This window comes from Tenrec ecaudatus, chromosome 18, assembly GCF_050624435.1.
Source record: "Tenrec ecaudatus isolate mTenEca1 chromosome 18, mTenEca1.hap1, whole genome shotgun sequence".
Lineage (NCBI taxonomy): Eukaryota > Metazoa > Chordata > Mammalia > Afrosoricida > Tenrecidae > Tenrec > Tenrec ecaudatus.
The window spans coordinates 29,690,853-29,716,420 of record NC_134547.1 but is presented as its reverse complement, the minus strand read 5'-3'; the positions used below and the strand labels follow the sequence as shown (position 1 = coordinate 29,716,420).

General features: G+C 45.1%; 1 protein-coding gene across 2 annotated transcripts in view; it reads left to right on the top strand.

Annotated features, from left to right (window-relative positions):
* DPY19L3 (dpy-19 like C-mannosyltransferase 3) overlaps positions 1-22,707 on the top strand; it is a 100,180-nt gene extending 77,473 nt beyond the window's left edge. For both annotated transcript variants that reach the window (XM_075536266.1, XM_075536265.1), the window contains 6 exons: positions 243-354; positions 914-970; positions 5,510-5,592; positions 13,968-14,100; positions 17,227-17,385; positions 18,835-22,707. In XM_075536266.1, coding sequence (XP_075392381.1) covers positions 243-354; positions 914-970; positions 5,510-5,592; positions 13,968-14,100; positions 17,227-17,385; positions 18,835-18,996 — 706 coding nt within the window. In that variant the 3' untranslated portion in view covers positions 18,997-22,707. The remainder of the gene's footprint in view (positions 1-242; positions 355-913; positions 971-5,509; positions 5,593-13,967; positions 14,101-17,226; positions 17,386-18,834) is intronic.
* The last annotated feature ends 2,861 nt before the right edge of the window (positions 22,708-25,568 follow it).

Genomic DNA, 25,568 nt, shown 5'->3' with positions numbered 1-25,568 from the left:
AGTACAAGAGTACAAGGTAGTAGTCTTTATTTCCGCATTGCAAGCACTCCCCTATAGTGCACCGATGTAACACATCCCGCAAAGGGCAGTGGAACTAATAACTCCTTAGCACATGGGCCTGCATAAGGACAGCAAGACGCTACTGTCACCGCTGTCCCACTGCCCCGGCAAGTATCCCAGACTGCACGTGTAATCGCAGCCGCGTAGTGCTTGTTGACGTCCGCCGCCTTACGTTCTTACAGGATGAAGTACCTGTGGACGTCACACATGTGTGTATTTGCGTCATTTGGCTTATGCAGCCCTGAAGTATGGGAGTTACTTCTGAAATTGGTCCATCTATGTAACTCAAAGAGGGTCAGTATTCTCCATTTTCTTCCCACTTCATTTCAGAGACTCTTAGTAATTCTTTCAAATCAATTCACTCTTTTTCGGTCCATCCCTTAATCTGAAAAAATGGATGCTAAAATATAGGAAATTGGTACCATGTGATTTTTATAAGGAATTAAACTTTAAGTGTTTTTTTTATCGTTTACCTCAGGGCATGCGTACCTTTCTGTGTCCATTTGGAAGCATTAAAATGCACAAAAAAGAGAAGTAATAATCCCCCAATAGCCCTATGGTGGAGAGTTATCACTATTATTATGCTAATATATTTTCCTAAAAATAATTATTACGAAGAGTGTGATAATAATGAGTTGTTTCTGTTCTGTAAGTTCACTAGGTGGCAATATGGTAGGAGCTGTCAATGTTCTTGAGTGGAACCTGTACCCTGAACCTCTGCTGGTTCATATTTTGGAGACTTAGGCTTCATTAAATTATGTTTACTCTGCTTAAAAGCAACCATATGTTTACAGAACCGTAATGCAAAAGGATTCAAAATGCTTGTCGTCTAAATCGTGTCTTTCTTACGTAGATATGTGTGATTCGGTATTCAGTGCCCACATTCATACTGCTGTATCTTGGCTACAAGGTAAGACGGACTTTCTTCTTTCTGTCGTCAGTCCCTTAGGCAGGTCAGTGCTTTGACTCAACATATACTGTGTGCATTACTTCACGGTAGACCAGTTGTGGAAGGTAGCATGGGTTGGGAGATGTCAGTGTTTCCTGAACTTTTATTGTTACTCAGATTGACCGGAAAAGGTATCGATGTCTCCAAGTGTTTCTTAACAAGTAGACGAAAAACAAGTCATAGCAAGCACTAGTCGAGGTCAGTTGCTGGGGTAATTTGGGTATTTAAGTTTTCATCAACTACGAAACAGATCTACTCAGAGATGGTTAAGCGGAACGGTGTTTCCCCTGTTGCCTAAGCTTTTTGAAAGTTTTAAATGGATCTGACTTTCCCGTACATAGATACTGAAAATCATCTTGGTTGTGGAGCACATATAAATAATCATCTCGGCCTTTCTGGCTGTTCTCTGGTTTCCATAGGAAATCATGCAGCTCTTCCTAGTCTCAGGTACTACTTTCTGAAACCACATGACTGTGCTTCCAGCCAGTGAGGGCCAGGAGTCACGCGTGGGCCATGCTGACGGCGTTGTCAGGCCTGTCACGTCATGGGGATGAGACTAGGAGGGAGCACAGATTGTTCTCACAAACCGTGCTCTTCCCCTCACTTCTCAGAAAACCCCTCTGGTTTGTTGTGTTGCCCCCAATTGTTATGTAAAGTTAGAACATTGGATTTTACACTGCCCTGTACGGAGTCCCTAGGGATCCCTGGCATTGTGCACAGTGGGTTACACGTGGGCTGCTGACCTTCAGTCCAGCAATTTGAAACCTCCAGCCACTCCACCAGCATGAGTCTTTCTACTCTCAGAAAGATCCACAGCCGTGGAAACCCAGAGGGAGTTCTACTCTGCCCTATAGGCTCACCACGAGTCAGAATCCGTTTGCTGGTGGTGAGTTTGCTGTTGGGCCACTGTTTGGTGGGGGTGGGGAGGATCTGCCACCACAGCCGAGCTTTGGGTCTCCTTGCTTATGTTTCCCAGTGAGATTTCACTTAGAAAGAAAAAGTGGGCATTCAGTCCCTCTCTTTGTTTTTTTATTCATTCTCTTAGATAATTGACCATCAATTTTTTAAATTGTGTTCTAGCCTTTTCTGTTGTTTAGAAATGTTCACTACTTGTGGGCAGTGTGCTGAGACGTCTAGACATACACCTGGGAGTTGTACTACTTTCATGTAAAGAAGGAAAATGTACTTAAAGCTTCTGGAAAGTCACAGCTAAGGAATTACAACACAGGTTAAATTGCTGATCAGGCAAATTTTCCTTTACACCTGAATCCTGGGGTAAAACAACCTCTTCACAAAAAGCGACAGGTTCCCCTGGCCTCTGTTTATGGAGGCCGAGTTCACTGACGTCTCAGCTATTTTTTTAAATGTTTACTGGTTATTTTAAAAGCTGTCTGAGGTCTCTTGGTCCTGCTGAAATGAGGGAGTGCATTGCAGAAGAAATGCTGCAGAGCACTTGGCTTGCACAGTATGGTCCCCAGACAGCATATTAGAAATCCATGTTAGAAATTCAGATTCCTAAGTTTCACCTCAGACCTACTGACTGAGCCAGGACTCTGGAAAGTGTACTATGCGAGGGCTTTGGAAAGTTTGTGGAAAAGTGGAATTAAATATAATGGACTTGCCCATCAACTTTTGGAAAGCCCCCTCGTGTGTGTCACTCAGCTCTGCAGGTGATGCGTGTGAACTGTCAGGCTGGAGAAGTGGCTGCTGGCTGTACAGAGAGCAGCAACACTGTAGATAGTGGTTCTCAACCTCCCTCATTCCATTCCTCATTTTGTGGTGACCCCCCAATCATAAAATTATGTTTGTTGTTACTTCATCACTGTAATTTTGCTATTGTTATGAATCAGGTAACCCCTGTGAAAGGGTCGTTCAAACCCCAAAGGGGTCGCGACCCACAGGGTGAGAAGCATTGCTGTAGACTTTTGGGCCTGTAGTTCTTTGTTATCTAGAGCTGTCCTGGGCACTGTTTAAGATGTTCAACAGCATCCCTGGCCTCAATACGTAGCCACTAGATGCCATAATACCTCACTTTCCCTGTGATGATCAAAAATGTTACCGAGCACTAACAAGTGCCTTCTGGCGGGGGAAGGGGCGGGAATCCAACCAGCCCTCCATGCCCAGTTACAGCCACTGCTGCTCTGGCACACAGTGGTCGCACTGGAAAGCCATCATTTCCAACTAGTCATGGCCCATTTCTCCTGACTAAGCGAGTTGGTATTCCAAAGACCCTCCACAAAAGCGTGGGGCCAGTGCCTCTCCTTGCCAGGGGACTGCTGACACAGCCTGGTTCCTTCATGTCAGATGGGTCAGCTAACTGTGTCTTCCCATTTAAACTAGGAAACCACAAAAAGAAATGTCTATTTAAACACGGCCATTGAGTGGATTCTGACTGGCAGCAGTCCTGTAAGACAGAGTAGGTTGCCAAGCCGCCAGCTGTGTGGAAGCAGACGGACGGCCACACCGCTGTCTTGCAGAGCAGCTGGCGGCCTCAGACCCCAGTCCGGCCGGTCAGCAGCTGGCTCCTTAACCACCGCCCGCTAGGACTCCTGTTCTATCTAATTAGGACTACTGTGAATCTGAATCTGCTTTTCAACTACTGTGAACAGATTTTCTGAAGGAATGTGAATATATGTCTTCTAAAGCCGGATTTGAGTTTTATAGAACCATCTGAAAGGGGAGTTCAGAATTGCTTGAACACAGTGCTAAGGGGAAGCATGTACTTGTCTCCACATTGAAATCTAGAGTTTCTGTACAATTTCTGCTCTAGTCTTCAGTAACTGACTTAGGTGCCTGGAGTCTCAGTAGACTGTTTTATGTCTGTAATTTTCTATAAGCCATTGCCGAGGGTCTCAAAGCAGTCTTGAAACAATTTACCATGGACCTTCACAGTGGTGCAGTGGCCAAAGCACTTGACTGCAAACCATGGGAGCAAGATGTGGCCGTTGGCTAGGGAGCCTTGGCAACCCCTGGCCGCTGAGCTCCACCCATAGGGTTGCCAGGAGTCAGAATCAGCTTCACAGGGTGCTCTTTGGGGTTTTCACATAAGGAGCCTGCCTTGAGAATATGTTTTAGGCTTTCTATGTTCTCAGGATTAATGCTCCCAGCTTTCAAATCATGTCCAGTACGTTCACAGATTTTAAAGTATGATTTAGAGCAATGGTTCCCAAACTTATTTGGTTTACCAACCCCAGGAAAAAATATATCTATTACTCAGTACCCTCCAGTGGCAATGAACAACTTAGTCCTACCACCCAGAGTCCAGGGTCAAGTGAAGGTATCTGCTTTTGCCGCTCCCTTGGATCGTCCCAGCGCGCGCGCGCACACACACACACACACAGTAGTATCACTCACTTTGAGAAACACTGCCTTAGTGCATATGATTAAAAGTATGTATTCTGTTAATTATCAAAATCGATAATTTATAGTAGAAATATTACAAGGATCTAATTTAATCTATAGTTTTCACTATATCTTTTCCAAAAACTAGAACCAGAAGTGCTGACACCTGATTTCTCAGCTCCAGCAATTTTCCTGATTCACCCACTTAGGAAATAAGATGTGAATGATGAACAGCATAAACAGGAGATAAGATGCGCCTGACCAAGGATGAGCTGGCAGGTTAAGAATGTGAGAGGGAAAGAAGAGCGTGGACCAGCCAGCTGCTGCGTTAGTTCTAGTTAGCGCTTTTCATATCACTGAAACACACATCCACGTGGTCTTCTGGGACCAGATTCCAATTTAATTCTACTTTTAACCAGAGAAGGAGGTATCGGGTGGAAGGGGGACGGGGGCGGGGGAGGGGTGGACTTCAAATAAGTTCATGGGAACATTGTCCTTTCTATTTTTCCACAAACTTTATGAAGTCTCTTCATCTATAGATAAATGATCCAGTCTTTTTGGCCAACCATCAGTTGATCAAATAGTAAAACTTGGACTAATTGTTAAATTAAAGTTATAGTAGCAGCAAATTCAAGGTATAATTTTACATGTTTTGTATAATGTGATGTAGCTGAAGCTACTGTCAAGGTATAGTTATAATATTCAATTGACCAGTTTCTCTGGGAAAGCCCTCCTGACGGATGTCCTTCTCTCCCATGGCACCTGTAGTTAATACGCATCGAACCATCTTTCCAGATGGAGACTACATGTCTAGTTCAAAAAAGGCCCACGGTGAGGAGGGGATTGGGCTTGGAGGCAGGTCCCGCCTCTGAACTGCCAACTCCTTGCTGGTAGAAAGAAGACTGCAGAGGAAGGCTGGAGATACCTGGCTCGGGCTCCATGAGGAGGGCATGCGATCCGTGTGTGAAAGCCATTCCGAAGCTCTGGGATGGGGGTAGCTCCCCCACATCCACGGGCAGCGCCCTTTTATTTTGGAGACTACCTTTTACTCTTACAAGTAGATCCTAAATTATATGCAGACCCTGTTTTTATTAATTTGTTCTTCATCATGGTTGTGGGCTGTGGTGGAGTTTTGTTTTGTTTTGTTTTTAATTTCAGTTCTGGCCAGGAATGATGGATGAACTCTCCGAGTTGAGAGAATTCTATGATCCAGATACAGTGGAGCTGATGAACTGGATTAAGTAAGAGGGGTTTTTTGTTGTTGTTGCTTTTAATTTAACTTCTTAAAATTTCAAGTGTCTTTTAAGAGTCACTATAGACCTCATTAGTTGTTTTTTCATAAACCTTTTTTCCCCTTGAAAGTCTGTGGTTGGACATCATTTCTTTCCATTCAAGGACTGTTCTCTCCCAGCCACGGTCTCATGAAGAAGGGAAGGTACTCTGGAAAGGGAAATGGGTCGGGTGGGGTGGGGCAGGTCGCTATACATCTCAAGCCACTGATAGAAATGGAAGGAAAACTTTCTACTTATCTAAGTTCAGACATAAAGCTTGCCTGTCCTCATTGTCTGCAATCACTTTACTACCATACAGAATGTTCATTGCTGCTGCTGACATTCGTGTGTTTGCTTGTCAACCTGTAGTATGAAGCACAGTGCATGCAAGTCAGAACAGTTCAGACTGTGTTTTCACTCATCCTGCCCAAGCAATGACTGCTAAGCAGATTGTCCGAGAAAGTGTAAAAGACAAATGCTAGAGCTTCTCCTGTCTTGAGCATCATGAGGCTTGAGCATTATATTTGGCTCTTATGTCTACCTCCACTTTACTTTGCCAGCGCATTCAGCCTCTCAGCGAGAGCCACCTGTTTCCCCGCTTTGTTAATGCAACCTTTCCCCCCACCAGCAAAAATAAACTGTCCCACCCCAGCAGCATCCCGATGCCCTGTGGTGCTGTTTCTCTGCAGTCTAGCCCCAAAGCAGCAGCGTGATGATGCACGCATCAATGGACGTTGCAGATCTTCTGTGATACACTCGGGACCGCGGGCTGTGTGGTCTCCATCACTTAGCGTGTTAGTAGCCTTATTGGCACTTGGTCGTGACTGATGCTGACTAACCAGTACATTTAGCACCACTTGTGTATCAAACGATGGTAAATGTTTGATCGCTTGGGTCTCTCGAGTGCAATGCATGGATTTTGTAGAGATTTATGTCGGGAATATCTGTGTGCCTTTGGTCCCAGAGTCGGTCCGGATTTGACTAGATGCAATGAGTGTAATTTTTCACATACTTCTAGGGCTGAGAGTGCTAAGCCATATTTTGTCTTTGTTTATTAATTTAATTTTAAGTCATGGCAGATAATTATGGAGTAAACATTTCCTTTGGTATTTATTGTATATAGGGAAAGAGAATTATTCATATAAGGAAAAGCTAATTAATTTAATATTAACTAGAGTCAACTGGAAGCATATGACTTGTATGTAGGAAGGTGAGGCTGCTGTTTCTGTTTTTAAAATGACACTGTGGAAACAGAAGCCACAGGGCACCCGCTCCTGTCCTGAAGGTACTGGGTCTCCTAGACCGACCTTGGCCCTCCTCCACTCCCCTTGCAGGAAGTCATCACAGAGCCATTAAAAATTCATTCCACCGGAGCCCTGGAGTATCTTTGGCTGTCTGACCCTGGATGCATTTATTTGTAGTGCCTTTATTTTCATGCCTTTCCTCACAGAAATTACTTAAAACCCAAGTAACTTCTCTGACTCTGAAAAACTGTAGGTAAGAGATAATTCTGGGCAAAGACGGCATAGTGGTCTCTTGCTACTGACTTCTCTCCTTCAGGGCTGTGCTCTGGGTTCCTTTGATTCGCCCACTAGTAGCTCCTCTCCCTGGGTGCGTCGTGCCTTTGTCGTCATCCTCCTTTGCCTTGTTATTGTTATTTATTTAATTCTGCACAACGGAAGGATTCAGATTGTTCACAAAAACTGGTTCCATTGTGATCTAATAGCACCTGGTTTCCCTGAAAATCCCTCAAATCTAAGTTATCAGTTGTGAAAAGAAGAGCTGCTAGGCATGTTTGTGGAATAAGCTGAAGTGAGAATGAATGTATGCCAAAACAGAGTCTATTTAGACACAAAGTATGTTTGTTTATATCAACATTTAAATCAGCTCTGGTCTGTAAGCTCAGATGCCAAGCACAAGTGATTTCTTTTGCTTCTGAAACATAAAATTTGACCTTCCACCATCACTCTGCTGCTGCAGTGAGTCACACAGGGTTGATGTGCTCGAGGTATGAATGTGCTGGAGAGAAGCCAGGCTGTCCTTCACCAGTCCAGTGGAAGCACTCCATTTGCTGCCTGTCCTTCCGCAGTCCAATCAGGACACCATCTATCCTGGGAGGAACAGGAACGGTGCAGCCGCCATGGCTGGTTGGGTGTGAAGAAACCATGATCTGCAGAAGCACCATGCAACCCTTCTTTGGGGGCCATTCTCTGAAAAGGTTGGGAAGAAGCTTATCCATCACCTCCATCAAAGTACTCCGTGTGCTTGATGCTGTTGTGGTCAGCACAGATGCAGCAGGCTTTGCATTTGGGCTTCCATTTGGGGCATAGATCTCTCCAAGTCTCTGCTGAGGACTTCTCTATTTGTGGGGAAATTGAGAGCTCCTACACCACCACCCCTAGCAGAAGTTAGTTCTTTTCTTGTACATCGCGAGAGGCTCAGATCTTTTATAGGTGATTTTGTTGACTCTGCATCCTTTTTATAGCCTAAAGGGAAAAGAAAGGGCATTCATTGACGATGATATTAATATGAGAAAGATGATTCTGGTGGTTGTGAGTATATTTAAAGCTTTCATACATGGGCATTTCATATATGAAGTCTGTGGTTATTAATATAATTTAGTAAGTGTGTATCGGGCACTGGCTATGTATACGATCCAGTGGAGCTGTGGTAGCAGTCCCTTATGATCGCCACTTCCATCAGGGGAACATGGAGCCTCATTATTTTCTTCCAGGCCTTTTCTTTAAAACCCAAACCAGTTGGTGCTGGATTGGTCCACCTTGGAGGACCTACGCGTGGAGGCGCGCTCCCCGGGTGCTGCAGAGGCCGGTTGCTAGGCCAGCCCAGGAACCGCATAGCGTGCTGGCCAGCAGCCGGGAGTGTTGCCCCTTTGCACCACCAGGGACTCCGATCCGTACCTCAACTCTCGTTTCACATGTTCACATGTAGAAGGGGGGCCCCAACAAACACTGCGATTTTTTTCAAACCTATGTATTTAATTTTTTTTTTTTTTTACAAAACCACTTTAGCACCTTCAAAGTGCTCTCCATGACACTTAAGTGCTCTCCATGACACTTAATGCATTGGTCAAATCTGCGATTCCATTCTTGGAAGCATTTTTCAAACTCATCTGTTTGGATGGCTGACAGCACCGCTCTCGTTTTTTTTCTTATCTTCCTCTGTGTCATCAAATCGCTGTCATTTCTTGTTCCTCTTCATTTGCGAGAACAAAAAGAAGTCTCACGAAGTGAAGCCAAGTGAGTCATGTGTGGGGCAAGAGAGACATGCTTTTTTTTGCCAAAAACTGGCACTGAGATGACTGCATGAGCAGGTGCATTGTCATGGTGGTAAAGCCAGTCCCCCATCTGCTACAAATCAGGCCATTCTTGTAGCACACTGTTACCCAGTCTTTCAGAACCTCTGACTAGAAAGCTTGAGTAAAAGCCTGACTTGGTGGAACAAACTCCAAATACACTAGGAGTCCACATGTTTGCCCCTTTGGGATGTTGACGGATGTCCAGAAGGACATTTGTTGTCAGTCAACATTTTGCCTTTTTAAAACACTTGCACACTTGAATGTTCCTCATAGCACTGTCGTACGCTGCGTTCAACATCACAACAGTTTCGGTGGCATTTTTCCCAAGCAGGAAACAAAATTTCACAGTTGCATGCTGTTCTCTTAAATTGGCCATCACCAAAAATGAAGTTCGAGTGAAACTTTCACAAAAGAATCGGCTGTCCAGAGAGAACCTTCCAAGGTGGTGGCCCTTACTGCTCTGACTTAGAGCGAGTTGTTTGATGCTGCTGCAGTGGAAGTTCCGCCAGGGGAGCTTTTTTCTGGTGGTGTTATTTTTGGGGGAGGGCGTAACCCCTTGTACTTCACCAGTGTTTTTGGAAGAATCTAGTTGTTATTTTCAGTAATAGAACATAGTTTATAATTTTCTTTAGTCTTCTAGAGGAGTAGTGGTTTAAATACAAAGCTTAGACGTTAAATTTCTTGCTAATGTACAAGGACGCTGTGTTGAAATCAAGTTCCCAAGGTGTGAAGGCCCACCCGCCTTTCCTGGGAGAACCAGGAGTCAGGTTGGCCCTTTGCTCGCACACCCCAAGCCCTGTGACGGACGGGCTGCCTCCATGCTAGTCCGAGAGGCTGCATGCGCTGTGGTCACTCAGATCATGTGTACTTCTCTTTCCTGATCAGGTGGGTCCTGTTCTTTTTCAGTTCTGGTATCTGTTTCAGCAAACCCCAGGCAGCATGGTTATGGGTTTACTGTGTGATTAGAATGTACCCTTATTTCCCACAGGCCGCTTGCCAGAGTGAGTGTTTGTTTGTACCTCAGTCCCTTGTGTCCTTGAGTGTTTCATTTTTGAGTCCTGAAAATTCCTTGTGAACGTTGTGCAATTAAGATGGATGACTCAGGAGATGTGAATATTCTGAGGCATGACTTTTAACTACTTGGCTTTAGGTGAATTTCACTAGAAATAGTCTCTTTCCAGTAATGAAGCCTACATGTACAGTATTTTCTCAATGGAACTTTAAAAAAGGTACCAGATTGCCTATACACTTAATCAAAGCAGAAGGAATTTACTGCATATTTTAAATAAGACACGGGTTGAATTCAGTCCTTAAATGCCTTATAAACCTCTTATATCTAATGAATCATTTTGTAGTATTTGCACCATTCTATAAATTTCCGAAGTGTAGATAGTTCAGATGCTCCCACATTATATTGTAAGGCTCAGTTTACCCATTAGTTCAAAAGTAATTAACGTGTTGAAGCTTAGAGCTTGAAAAATAGAGGAGATGATTTGTTCAAAATGTCATCAGGTCTTCCTGGAATGACATTTAAATTACTTGATGTAAATCCATTTGACCTGTGAGTCCTTGTCACTGTTTAGTGACATTTTTTACAGAGTAAATTGTTTGCAGGTTGGACAGCCTGCTATGGAGCTTGGCAGAGAGCTATAAAAATAAATTATCCTTTCATTTTATACATCATTTATTCAAGCATTTGTAAAAATTGCTTTGTTTTTCTATAATGGAGACGTGTCTTTCCGTGGTTAAAAGCACATTAGCTCTTGTAGATACAGACCACAGACTATGCCAGGCAGAATGTCTGAGGGAAGACTGCCATCGGGCTCTCTGTCCTACTGCAGCTCTCAAGTGCAGGGCAAAGAGGCCCTCCCCTTCGTCTGCCACGCTACCGCAGGAAGCAGAGAGAAGCATGAGTGTGGCTATCTCACGTTTAGGGAACGGATGATGGACTTTCCTTTTTTCCCCTATTTTCCATGCTGCTTTTACTTTCTAAGGAGAAAATTAAATACTTAAAATAGAAAGGCCATCTTCCAAGTTTTCTGTGGGGGGGTGGGGGGGTAGTACTTACATGGCCAAGTCAAACAGAAGAGCTTGAATAAAGAAAGGGCACCTCCTGCCATGAGAAGTCAGTCTTCGTACAGAATCCTAGCTCAGGTTCACTTCGCAGATGTCCGAGTGTTTGCGTTTTGCTGCGGTGAAGAACCGTGGCGTTGAAAGGAGGGAGCAGGCCCAAGTGTGCCTCTCCAGCAGGTCCGACAGAGCACGCTAGAAACCCGCCACGCTTTTGCTAAGAAGGCCAGAGCGCCACGGGAACCAGCTGAACTGCCTCAGCCCCCACTCACTTACATGGCACCTCGCCTGGCTCCTCCCAGTGGGGGCGTTGTTTTCTTCAGCATCACTGGCTATGGGGCAAGAGAGTGAAGCAAATGCTTGTAGAACATTCTGAGGAGAGAAACAAAGTAAACCCAACCGACATGGAGTCCGTTTCAACCTTGTGGAACAGAGTAGAACTGCTCCTTCAGGCTCCCGAAGGTCCGGCAGCCTCATCCTTCTCCTCAGAGCAACTTGTGGATTTGAACAACTGACCTTGCAGTTAGCAACTCCACACTTAACCCACTGGGCAAAAGGTTCCATTTTATGGATATGTGATAGATGAATTACTAATTTATCTTGAAGAGTTTGCCTGTAACAGGAGCTGAGCCTAGCTCTGTCAGCATATAAGCTTCGTGAGGTCAGGCGTACTGTCTGTGTTTGCCAGCCCAGGACACTGTAGGCCCTGAGTAGTGTGTCGTGAATAAAGAGAGTGACTGTGTAACCCCTTGGTGAACAGACAGGGCTTTTGACATTCGACTTACCCCTCTGTGGACCGCGTAAGTCATTGAAGCGTTCACAATGATAACCCAGGACACTGGCCAAAGAGTTGGTGATGGGCCGTGCCTGAATAATGAAACCAGCCAGCCCTCTTTTCCAGATGTGCTTTTCCCTTTAGAAAAACATCACATGCTAACGGGGACCATAATTATAAAGCAGCATAAACAGCGCTGTGTGCCTCCCAGTGCTGGTTCCTGTTACATATTCAAACCAGGGATGCTGAGATGGTCTGGCATGTGTTATATTTATGAGTAGGACAGGCTCGGCTGCTGGGTTTGTCACTGGTGCAGAAAGACCCGTGAGCCACGCTACAGGAAAGCACCGCAGACTGAGGTAACTCACCCCTGTGAGTTCTCACCTCACACTCCTGCTCTGCGCGACGTGAAGCCCAGGCTCGTCTGCTCCTGCATCCTAGATCCACAGCCCCAAAGACGGCCGCAGTGTGACAGGCCTGTGGCACATCCTGTAGTGGACAGGTTCAAGCCAGCTGGCATTATACCAAGAGAGAACACGTGCTTGGGGGGTGAGGGGAGGGGGCGGTAAAGATCTTCTGTAATTTCTGTTTGTCCATCTCGTTAGCCATTTTGGCACCTTACAAATGAGGTCGTCAGTAGATGAGGCACTGACTTAAGTGGTCACTAGAATAAAACAGCGTCTGTAAAACCTCTTCACAAAGGAACCTTTACATATTTTTATTGAAACCAGCATCTTCTAACCATGTGGGACGATGTCTGAGCTTCCCCATGAATGACAAGCACTTACTTGTCCCTGTGTCCCTGATTTTCAAGTCCAGCCACGTTGACATGACCTATGTGTTGGGCTGTGGCCTGGGTACGGCAGGACGCAGCTCGTGGGCCATCCTTCTGTCCCACCCATGGTTCCACCGTCAGTGACGATGCCTGGAATGGGAGTGGATGCGAAGGTGATGGGCAGAGAGAAGCTTCAAAAGTAAATGTCGCCGCGCAAACAGTCACATCCTGCTCACTTCTTACCCCGTTGCTGGGTGCCATGATCTCAGTGTGGGGTTGGGATAGAGGATACCGTTCAGAGAGCTGTGAATCTGACAGGGCAGCTCTTAGAAATCCAGCCCCAGAGCGAGTTTCCCTGTGGGTTCTCTGCAGGCTAATGAGAGCCGAGGGTGGTCACTTTCAGTCAATTCCTGAGACTCCTTTCTTCTTAAAATGGACTCCGTTTGACCGCAGTCGAGCAGACTCCTCTTACTCAGCACAGGTGGGTGTGTGCGTCTCAGGGTACTCCCCCTGGGCCTCTGGTGGCTTCTCTGACTCTGCGGGAAAGAATGCCGGGAAGAGCTGTTGGGTTTTGGTGGTGATCCGAACCCCGCCCAACATCACCAAGTGATGGGCTAGGTTTGCCAAAGTGGAGAAGAATGAAGTCAAGTACTTCAAGGAGTTGACCTTCAGGATGTCTCTCCTTGGTCTTCTGTCATCGTCCCTCGCGTCCAACGGGAAGACAGAATCAGAGCCTGCAGTAATTAGAAAGTGAGATCCTCGTTTAGTATTGCGTTCTTTAAGATGCCTCTAAGTTTTCCATCATCTGAAAGAAATGCACAGAAGGAAAGCTATAATTCTTGTGCATCTACATTAGACACCTTGTACATTTCCATGGAAATAAGATACCATTTGCTCCTTTGGACTCTCCTTCATGTGTTCCTTCATTTTTATTAATTCTGCTTTTCTTAAAAATAATTTATGGTAATGTGTGCAATCTTGGTTTCATTTTAAGCAAAAACCTTATCATTTCCTCATGATCAGTTGTGTTTTCTTGATGGATAATTGATTGTATCTTTAGTTTAATGGAAATTTAACATGTGTAACATGTTCAGCAAAAAGCAATAGCAATCTTTTGAATTCTTGTTAGCCTCTGCCCCTCTGGAGCAGTCAGAGAGGCTTATGGGTTTATAATAGTGAATCCATCAAAATAGGGCATTGCAAGCTTCCTAGTGAACTTGTGTACTCGCCAACCGCCATAAGTAGGTGTGGAAAGTTTCCTATAATATTTGGAATGCAAATCAGAAACCCAAGCAGGCGCCTCTGTTTTCCCAACTCTTAGCACTTCCTTAGAAGGCTTGGTGGTCTGAGTGTCTGTTGTCTTCTCGGACATCTAACTTTGGGTTGACTCAGACTTTGACCCCTTTCAGCTCACACACGCCCAGGAAGGCTGTGTTTGCTGGAAGCATGCAGCTGCTGGCTGGAGTCAAGCTGTGCACCGGGAGGATCCTGACCAACCACCCACACTACGAAGACAAAAGCCTGAGGGAGCGGACCAAAGCGGTAAGGGCCCCGCCAGTGTGGGCTTCCTGTTCCTGGTCAAGATAAGATGTGTGGTGCCCAATGCACGCCTACAGCTAGTGGGTAGGGAGCAGTAATCCGGAGGAAAGCCACAGGGCGCGAGATGCATCTCCTCAGCCCCCTTGCTGCCTGTCCCAGCCATGTTGCTGCTGAGCCCATGCTCATCTTGGCTAGAGTAACTGAGAAGATGGCATTGGGGAACTAAGCCTCGGAACCACTGACTAGGAGGGCAGGGTGTGCTGGTCTTAGTGTGGGTGGCCCATTTGTTATGCTTCGTGGCACTTTATCTCCAACACATAGCATAGCCACAGAGTCAGAAAGTCAAGACCTAGAGAAGGGACTCAGGGAGGGGAAAATGAGCTGATACCAAGGGCTCAAATAGAAAGAACATGGTTTGAGAGTGATGAAGGCAACAATGTACAAATGTGCTTGACACGATGGATGGATGGATTCTGGTAAAGTTGTATGAGCCCCCAATAAAACGATTTTAAAAATAAAAGGGCTGTAGTGTCAGATCTCCTACCCCTCTCTCTCAGCCACTGGTTCCCCTCCCAGGAGGCAGTACTGTTACCAGTTTCTTATGTAGCCCCTCCAGTGTATTGTGTGCACATACAAACATACATGTACACATTCATATTCTTTTCTCCCTTTGCCACGTCATGCTTTTTTGGGGCACTTTCTATATTTTTTAACTCATTCCATAGCAGTATATAAACACCTTATAGTTTTAAAACCCCATAATATTACCTTATGTAAATAACCAAACTTTTTTTAACCATTTGGTTATTCCCTATACTGTCGTGGAAGATCTGTAGTTCAGATTCCCTGGCCTGGCATTGAGGGGTCAGATAAAGTGGGCACCAGCGGTGGAAGTGCCTGATTCCCAAAACTGTGGCAGTACAGTGTCACACTGTTCTGATGCTTCATGTTGGTCATTCCTTGACCTTGGTATTTGAAAGTTGTTCAAAGGATTAGTTGTCGGTCTCCATATCCCTGAGATCTGAAGAAGTAGATGGTGCCCACTACCACTACCAAGAGCTCTGAAAAGACCACCTTGGAAAGTCCTGGATAGAGTAGGAGAAAAACACCTTCACAACTAAAGTCCAGAAAGAGACCAGGCTTAGTGGTTGGCTGGAGACAAGTGGAGTCTCCCAAGTGGTGCTTCAGGTCCAGAATGGAGCTCACCACCTTGTTAAAAGAAACAGCCATTTAAGGATCCAAAGGACAGCATTTACTCAAGGATAGAGGGCTAGGAAAGAAGGTGGAATGGAAACAGGAAATTCTGGGAGCAAGTGGGATAAGCGATGTTACCATGTGGGGATTGAAATGGATGAGTTGAAACAAAATGTGCATGAAATGTTGAATGTAAAACAGAATCTCTGTAAACCTTTACCCAACTCCCAGTGAAAGCTACGTAATTAAATAAATTAGGTTGAATTGAAACTCAGAAAAAGAAGGGTTTGTTGTTGTTGTCTTGGGGTGATATTTGGCTAGTTTAAAGTAAATTTTCTCTCTTTTTTAAAATGAGAATTGTCTTTACTTACCAATTGCCCATTCAAACTCAGGGTGACGGTACAGGACAAAGTAGGGTCTCCTTAACCAGAGTAGCATTTCCAAGGATGCCAGTGTGAACCCTGAGCTTTTGCTTAGCAGCCGGCACTTAAACACTGTGCCACAGGGGTACCTTTTCCTTGACTCGGATCCAGCTGTGGGAATATCCCAGACAGCCCAAGCAGGGGTGCCTGACTCACTGTGCTGCGGAGAAGGCAAGCAGACTGTGCTGGGGAGTCTGGGGCCTGCCTTCTCTAAGTTCCAGTTCCTGCCCTGGTAGCAAAGCCTAGCGTCCTGAAAGCCCCCAGGTTCTTCTCATCCTTGGACACCTTTAGTCTCAGGCCCGGCCGGACTATAGGACAGCTTCACAGTAGCCTCCTCTCATCACATCCAGTCGGCGGACACCGTGAATTAGGCCTTCAGAATGCACTCCCTGGAGTCAGAACCCTAGTAACGGAAGGCAAGCAAGGAAACCGTACCCCTTTCCATCCTCTCCTGCCCCACCCCCACGAATTGTCCCAATCCACCACCGCCTAGGATGGAAGCCCCACCTGGGCTGGGTGTGTTCCCTTCCCGTGCCTGATGACGCCCAGGAAGGCTGGGAAGACCTCTCCCTCGCGAGCTCCCACTGGCTGCTACGAGTCACTGTGCTGCCTAGCACCCGTCAGTGTGGAGATGGGCTTGGTCTCATTGTGACCAAGTGAGGTGCAACACAGATGTAAAGCCTGTGCCTTTGGCCAGGGCCCTTCCCCCAGCTTCCATCACCAGACCGCAAGCCCCTAGAGACCGAGCGGGCACTGTGCCATTGTTAGGTGCCATCGAGTTGATTCCGACCTCTTGTGACTCCAAGCACAACACAAGGAAACACTGCTATGTTTGAGCCCATTGCTCTAGCCGTGTGTCCGTCCATCTCTGTGAGGGCCTTCCTCTCTTTCACGGCCCCTCTACCAAGCAGGATGTCCTTCTCCAGGGACTGCTCTCCAAAGTACATGAGATGAAGTCTTAGCCCCCGGCCTCTAAGTATCATTCTGGCCAAACTTCTTCTGAGACAGATTTGTCTGTTCTCTTAGAAGTCTGTGGTACTTTAAATATTCTTCGCCAGCACCTTAATCAATGTATCAGTTCTAAAGTCCTCCTTATGCAATGTCCAACTCTCACGTGCATTTATGAGATTAACTGAAAATACCATGGCTTGGATAAGGCGCACCTTAGTGCTCAAAGTAACCTCCCTGCTTTTCAACACTCTTGTATGTAGGCCCCCTTTAAGGTCGTATCTACTCCACCACATTATAGACTTTGGTAAAATGGTCTCCGAAATAGCATCCACTGTGAATTTGCATGCCAAATCTTGATGTATTCCACAAGACTCAGGTTCCTCGGCTCAAGTCTACATTACTGTTCCTACACACTCCAGGACTGCAGGTGACTGGCCTGGGCGGGTAAGGGAGAGGAAATGGAGAGCAAGAGGCCGGGCCGGGCCTCAGATCCATGCCTTCCACAGACTCTGGCTGTAGAGCGCGATGGTGTCCTCACTCCGTTTTAATCTCATTCTGAAAGGTTTATCAGATTTATGCCAAGAGGTCTCCGGAGGATGTCCATGCGCTGCTCAGGTCCTTTGGCACCGACTACGTCATCTTGGAGGACAGCATCTGCTACGAGCGCAGGCACCGCCGGGGCTGCCGACTGAGGGACCTGCTGGACGTCGCCAACGGACATGTGAGCATATTCCCGTTTCATGGATGGCGTGGCTCGGGGTGGTGTGGTGTGGGGGGGAGTTTGTCCAAGTCAAGGCCTAAGCATCCCAAGTCCTGCAAATTAGGTTACATTTTGCAAGAGGCAGCACACATCCACTCTTCTCTTGCATCCTGCAGAACTCTACCGCCATACTTGGGGGCTGCCACAGGAGCCGGGGCAAGGGTAGGGCGGGCCCTGGATCCCCAGCTTCACAGCAGCCAGCAGCTCCTCCGCTTGCTCTTTTGTGCCCTGGAGGTCGGTATAACATCTACTTAATAGTCACTGCTTAAAAGCAGCAACGTGCCAACCCAAGCTTGTTTAGAGCCGGCACTCAAACAGGTTCAGTTAGCCCAGCGGCTCAGTGACATTGACTATATCCTAGTTGTACAAACCTTTTCCCAACTGCTCCGTAACATTGCTATTAAATCCGTCAAGTTGCTTTTGATAGTTTGATGCCATATGTACATAGATCGTAAAAGAACAGAAAGCTTAAGGCATGCAATCTTTACTAGTTACAGTTTTTGTGACCTGTGGGACATATCTCACCTACCAATGTTTTCAGCCTCTCAGGTTTCTTGGGACACTCCTATCCCAACATTGTCTGTAAATGTATGACCTGTGTAGCTGTGTGAATCTGTAGAAATTACCCTCATCTCAACCATTCTTCTACCAGTATCCACTTGGGACATATGTGTTCTACACAATTGTATCAAAATCCATAGTGGCTCATAAAAAGTTTTCCCCTCAATTTCATTACTTAAAAAACATGTGGTGTCAACAAAAATTGAAAGCAGAAAATAATCTAGTTGTGATAGGGTTAAACTAACTGATTAGTTTTAAGAAGACCTATTTATGGTTTAAAGTTGTCTTTGCCCAGTAAGTTCAGGAGTTCGTCCAGTATCCTTGGTTCCAGAAATCTAGATTCCATAAGAATTTGAAATTATGTTTTACTTTTTCCCCTTTTTATTAGATTTTTCTACAGTAGATTCAGATTTTTTACCCAAGGAAAGTAATGCCCCGGAGCTATGTTATATTCAGAGGACCACAAAAGTGCACTTAAATTTTGCCTTCTCTATAACTTTTTCTAACTAGGCTACATAACTATTGAAAAGAACTTTCTTTGGTCCTTGTAATTCTTCCGTTTGTTATCATCCAAGGGACAATACAGTACTTCACCAAGAACCTTTACCATTGATGCTAATCCTTGTGTGACCCTGAACTTGCCTTCTCAGCCTTGATTTGGACATCTGAAAGGTGAAAGAGATGTACCAGATGTTCTCCAAGTTGCCACTGAAATTTAAATAAAATGATTAGATTTGATTTAGCCAGTCTTAAAGAAACCACATAACTACTCCTCCACAATACCTATTCTTACATGTGCTATCACTTTTAAGTATGAGTTTCTTGTTTGGGGGTTTGTTTTGCTTATAGATGATGGATGGCCCAGGAGAGAATGAACCTGATCTGCAGGCTGCAGGCCACCCTCGCTTCTGTGAAGAGATCAAGAGGAACCTGCCTCCTTACACGGCTCACTTCACCAGAGTGTTTCAGAACAAGACGTTTCACGTTTACAAGCTAACCAGAAACAAGTAACACAGCGTCCTCCTCAATCCCTATTTTTGATACAGTGAAACTCCACCATAAAGAAACTCAATTGATCACCTCCTATGTAATTAGGTACCCTGCACCCTAAAGCTGTGATGAGTAAGTTCTACAGATGTTTACACAAGTGTTAGCCATCTTTGGAAGCATCTTACGCAAGTCCAAACTCTTTTCATCTTGTCTCTTTTCCATTAATGTTCTTCAGCATAAATGTTTCTCAGCATGGCCTAGCATGTTGTTGGGGAGATCAACCTGTGTTCACTGGTAGCCTCAGCAGTCAGTCACCCACTCTGCTGGGAATCGTGAGCCTGTTCAGGATTTGAAATACGTGTAGTCTTCAGCTGTCTTGAGACATTGATGGTTAGATTGAATTGAGGGGATGTGTGATTAAGTTACTTGCTTTTATTTCACTTATGAAGACCAATCATTCTTTAGCTTTTTAAAGAGCTCTTTAGTATTCCGTATCCTGTATTTTGGAGATTTTTGGTTTGTTTTTATTTTTATTGATTTCAATTTTCATGAAAAAAAATTAGGAAAAAATCATGTTAAGTTTTTGTATGTATATGAAACTTTTTGGTTGAACTCTGAATTGTAGTGTGTAGTAGGACTTCAGTAATATGTATAATGTATTCTGTGTGTGTGTGTGTGTGTGTGTTTTAATGCTGAAAAGTATTGCTAACAGGTGTTCTAGATCCATATTGTCTGTAGCCAGTAGAACTTGTGTTCTGACTTTAAAACCTGTTGGTAACTATTGAACCCCGCCTTCATACAAGAGAGCTTTGCTTTACTTCTTACTCATTTAAATGGACTGAGTTTGCAAACTTTTGTAAACTGTTTGTGTTTTTAGCCTTTGTATTTTTTTACAGCCTACAACCTTGCAAAGTCTGAATATTTTTAAAACGTGGGGGCTTGCCTAATTTGCTGCTGCGGTATTTTTAGCAGACAGCATTTTCATACCAGGTGGGCTTTGTGTCTCCAGTCTACTGTGAGGTCCTGCTAGTGCGACTCTTTTCCTGACTCAAAAGTGCCTCCAAGTCCTGCCTACGAAGAAACTCTGAGCAGATGGAGGGTACCTGCCCCCAAAGTTCTGATGATTGCTTTTCTAATTAAATTTTCATGATGGGGGCGTGTAGAAGTTGCTGATAAAACCATATCATGCATTGACTTAAGTCACGATGGCAAGTGTGATGAACTTCCGCCCTTGATCTTGCCAGATGCAAATGCTTCTCCTTGCCGTTGAGTGAAGCCAGGTAACACGTGCAGATCGTTTTCTATCCAGTTACTACTTCCTAAGCAGCTGTCAAAACGTTTTCTACGCGGTCATTTTGAACACAAGCATATTTGGCTTCTCTCAAAATGTGTTTAAATAGGAAATCGACAGTAGCTGCATTATGAAATTATGCAGCCGAAACACCTGAGTTACATTTTTCTTATATTCCTTAAGCAGATGGGCGGCCACTGCAGGTTTGGATGACACAGAAATAAGGCATGTAATCCGTCTAGCAACTCTGAGTAAACCTGTAACGATGCCTGCCTGTTGCAGCTGACAGCATGGGTCCGAGCACGCTCCGAGTGCCTTTCTCTAGTTGACACAGCACATGTAAGGTGTGTCCACCAGTGCGGCTGCGTTTTAAAATTCTCTGTTACCTTCCAGATATTTTGAACTGTGGTTTGCATATTCCTGGGTGTGTCAGCCTAAGCACTTCGGGTATTTGAAGTCTTGATCACATGGAAATGTACTTAAATTTTGTGATGACATACGGAGATTTTTTTTCTCTTTTATTGTGGTCATTCAGTGATGCCACCCCCACCCCCACCCTCCCACCCAGTGGTTTGGGTGCCATTGTCTCCAAAGCATGTAGTCTTTAGTGAAAAAGATATAAAGTGCCAAAAATCTTGTAAGACAAAATTCATATCCTCTTTCCAAGACACTGTGAACACGTACAGTCCAAGCTCTGATTTCCTGATGACCAGCTCTCTCACTCGCTCGCTCAGGAAACCCGTGAGAGGCTGAGTGCTCCGTGGCCGTCTCTGAGGGCCCTGCTGTGGGCAGGCACAGAATCCATGAGAAACCATCGGAGGCCCGGCCCGGTTTCCAGTCCCTGTACCAAGAGAGTGTCAGCTTGCATTTCGTGCACGCTCGCCTTTGCAACTATGCTCACATTTGGCAATTGCTGCAAATTAAGGCTCTAGGTTTGGTGGTTAGCAAAGCCACTTGACTTCGCTCAGATTTAGCTGTCAGAACCTCTGAAGACAGCGACGAGCTCTCCTCTGCTGAACTCAGCAGAAGACTGGGAGTGCTCCTTCCTGCTGGTCACAGCTCCCTGCAGAGCTGGGAGCCCACACCCTGCCCTCCTCAGGTGCTCTTGCGCCCTCACCTGTGGTTGAGCCATGTGCCAACACCAACGTGCTCAGTGATTGTCGTACTGAACATTGCAAGCACACAAGTGAAGTACAGATTTGCATAAACCAAGGGATCTGGGAGCCCTGGTAGTGGTTACGAGTTGTCTTGCTAACTACAAGGTCAGTGATTCAAAACCACCAGCCGCTCTATAGGAAAAAAGAGGAGGCTTTCTACTCCCGTAAAAAGTTCCAGTCTCAGAAACCCACGGGAGCAGCTCTACTCTGTCCTCTAGGGTCGCTGTGAGTCAGGATCACCTCACCAGCAGTGTGGGCTTTGGGGGGAGGAAAATGGGTGTGGAAAGTCTTATTTAAATGAAAATCCAGTTGAATACTTTGGTAAGATTGGATAACAATATATTTGGTAATCAATTACTTCCAATTAGGTGTGGTTGGGCAAGTTTTAAAACAGTGAAGAAAATCAAGCAAAGTTGTGAACTGAAACGGCTTCAGAGGTTGAAGGACTCATTCCACTTTGTAAGTTTCTAAACTCAGAGGGCTGGTTCCCAAACATCCTGTGTGACTCATGTCAGAAGCAGTGCCACAGCCACTCCCGCATGGACCCTTATGGAGAGGAAACGATTGGCTTTACATCAAGTGACTAGAAGTGAAGGTAGAGCTATGTATTTTAAGTTTCAATTCCTTACTTGGACCCTCACTGCACACTTGACCCACTACTGATACTGGTCACAGTGGCTAATCCCACCAGATCAGGCACTGAGAAAGGGCGGGATTCATTTCCAGGAGATTTGCGGGAATATGACTCAGTGTCCTCTAGGCCACTTGCTGTCCATTTACAGAGGGTTGACCCCGACCTTTGTGAGGTCAAAACTGTTTTTTGAGGGGGGGCGTGTATTTGTGTTTGGTGAGGGTGCTGCTGGTAGCAAAGGCATATGTAGATATTGGGTCTGCAGCTGCATTTTGCAGTTAATTTGAGATGTGGGAATTTTAGCCCCACTTTGGCCAAAACCTACCTGAGTTAACATAGAAGTACTGTTTTTAAAATGGAATTGAAACCTTTGAATTAATGTGTTTTGGGGTTCAGTTCCGACTCCCGGCAACCTCATAGGAAGATATAAGGATGTCCGTAAATCATGTGTCTCATTGGATCTGCTTGCAAATGCTGTATACGTGCCACCCTTTGGGCCTGCAGGAGAGTGCTTGTCTGTTCGTTTAAAAGGCTTTAAGAGAGTGGTTTCCTTTCTTGGGCAATCGATTTTGTTTTTAACTTTCTGTAGAGGAAATCTTACAGAGAGCTGTTATAATCTGTTGTACCAAGATCTATGGAGATTAAATGCTAAATAAAACTCTTTTAAATCATAAAATGAGAAGTGTCTTTCATGTTCGTGAAAGTTGGAAACCAAGAAGCCAGATTATGGAAGAGCACGCAGTACAGACAGATGAAGAGTCATGGGCGGTGGCGGATGTGGCGAAGTCTTGATTGTGCTTGTTAACGTGGGGGTGGAGCTCATCACAGGAATGTTGCTTTAAATGCTGCTTTACTAGTTTCCTTTCCACCTCAAGGATATCTTTTCTGTTTCTGAAGAGAAGGCTGCTATCGGCCAAATTTACCCTGGGAGAGAGCAATGCTTTGTGTTTTGACCTTTGAAATAGTTTCTACTTTCTCAATTCTATTCTTAAACCTTAGTAATTCAGGAAGATGGTGGTAGCCCCTCTTGTTGGTAGCAGGGTGTAGGAAACCAGTGTGCATGGTTCTTGAAATGCCAGGCAGACATGGTTGGAGAGACCGATAGACTTCCAAGTCAAGGAGCCCCACGGCAAGGTCCCAGCTGCTAGGGACTGGCAGGTGCCGCCTAGCAACACAGGGTAGGACAGTGAGATTTGGGATGTAAGTGAACTGTATGTACGGTCGGCTGGTTATGTGACACCAGACTGTTGGCAGATGAACTGTTTGTTTCCCTCTGCCCTTCCTTTCTGAGGCAGTATCACATTCAATTCATAATTCTTTTCTGTTAATTTGGTATTTAAATGTTTATAAGGTTGATTTTCAAAATGCAGCAAAAGGAATGGGTTGTGAAATCAATGTAGTGGTTGCAGGCCACATTTCTAGAAAGGGGTGGGGATGAAGAGGAAGGAAGGTGTTGCTTTGTGAAGTGTGTGTGTGTGTGTGTGTGTGTGTGTGTAGTATATCTGAGCGAAGGTCCCATCTGTACTGGAGAAGAATGTGATTGCACGTGGCCACTTTGTTGCCACTTTGTCATCGTCCAAACCTTTTAGTTCTTGTGGATCCATCCATCCATGTCTCCAAAGATTAAAATTGAGTTTGCTGTTTCTCCCTTTGTGATTTTTTTAGTTATTTTATTTAGTAATCATTTTATTTGAGGCTCTTACACAATCCATCCATCCATCCCTTGTGTCAAGCACATTTGTACATTATGTTGCCAGCATCATTTTTGAAACACTTTCTTTCTACTTGGTATCAGCTTCTTATTTTTCCCTTCCTTTCCCATACTCCCTCATGAACTCTTGATGATTTTTTTTTTTACATTTTATTAGGGGCTCATACAACTCTTACCACAATCCATACATATACGTACATCAATTGTATGAAGCACATCCGTACATTCCCTGCCCCAATCATTCTCAAAGCATTTGCTCTCCACTTAAGCCCTTTGCATCAGGTCCTCTTTTTTTCCCCTCCCTCCCCGAACTCTTCATAATTTATAAATTATTATTTTTTCCATGTCTCACACTGACCACTGTCTCCCTTCACCCACTTTTCTGTTGTTCATCCCCTGATGTGAGTGTGGGGGTGGGGTTTAATACATCGATCATTGTGATCGGTTCCCCTTCTCCCCACACCTTTCAATAACCCTCCTGGTATCACTACTTTCATTATTGGCTCTGATGGGTTTATCTGTCTTGGATTCCCTGTGTTTTGTGCTCTTATCTATACCAGTGTACATGCTCTGGTCTAACTGGATTTGTAAGGTAGAATTGGGATCATGATCAGGTGAGGAAGCATTAAAGAACTAGAGGAAAGTTGTATGTTTAATTGGTGCTATACTGCATCCTGATTGGCTAGTTTCTTCCTTGTTGACTCTTTTGTGAAGGGATGTCCAATTGTCTACAGATGGGCTTTGGGTCTCCATCCTGCCCTCCCTCATGTTCACATTGATATGATTGTTTTGAGTCTGATGCCTGGTACCTTGATCCCATTGATACCTCATAATCACACCAACTGGTGTGTTTCTTCCATGTGGGCTTCCCCTCCCTCCCCCCTCGTTTGGTGTTAATGTGTGGGGTGAGGTTGTTAGTGTTTGGAGTGAGGGTGTGTAGGTAGCCCCATGTGGACTTTTTGCTTCTCAGTTAGATGGCCACTTATTTATCCTCAAGTCTTTAAAACCCCAGATACGATATCTTTTGATAGATGGGAACCATCAGCTTTTTTCACCACATTTGCTTATGCACCCATTTTGTCTTCAGTGATCATGTTAGGAAGGTGAGCATCACAGAATGCCAGGTTATTGGAACAAAGTGTTCTTGCATTGAGGGAGTACTTGAGTAGAGGCCCAATGTCTCTCTGCTACCTTAATACTTAACATATGTACATGCCTGTATTTAGACTTCTATAAATGTCCCGTGCCTCCTAGTTCTTTCCTCTATTTCCTTTTACTATCCTCTGGTCCCACCATCATGTTTGGCCTCTAATTCCTCTTGACTACATTGCACTTGATCAAGCCCCACCAGGCATCCTGCGTCCTCCTTCCCATCAAGTTTAGATCACTTGCTCCCTTGTCCCTGGGTTTGTTGACTTCCCTTTTCCTTTCCCCCGTCTCCCTCTCCCATGTCCCCCGGAACAGTCGGTCCTGTTATTTTCTCCTCAGGTTGTCTATCCTGCCTATCTTATCAAAATAGATATGCGAAAAAAATAACAAACATCAAAACAACAACAAAATAAAAGCATATAAATACTTTCAGGTCTGTTGACATTTATGCATGTTTCCCAGTCAAGTTTGATGGTGTGCCACACTGTCCCCAAAGTCTGTTTTTGGGATTCCTCGGGGTCTTCGTTGCTTTGCTCCCCTTGCTGCTTTGTTGTATGCCCTTTGTGTTTTGCCCTGGTGTGGTGGGGTCAGTTTGGGCACTTTTCCCACTCTGTGTCTCCCGTGTTGTCCACTGTAGTACTGTGGTTAAGTTAG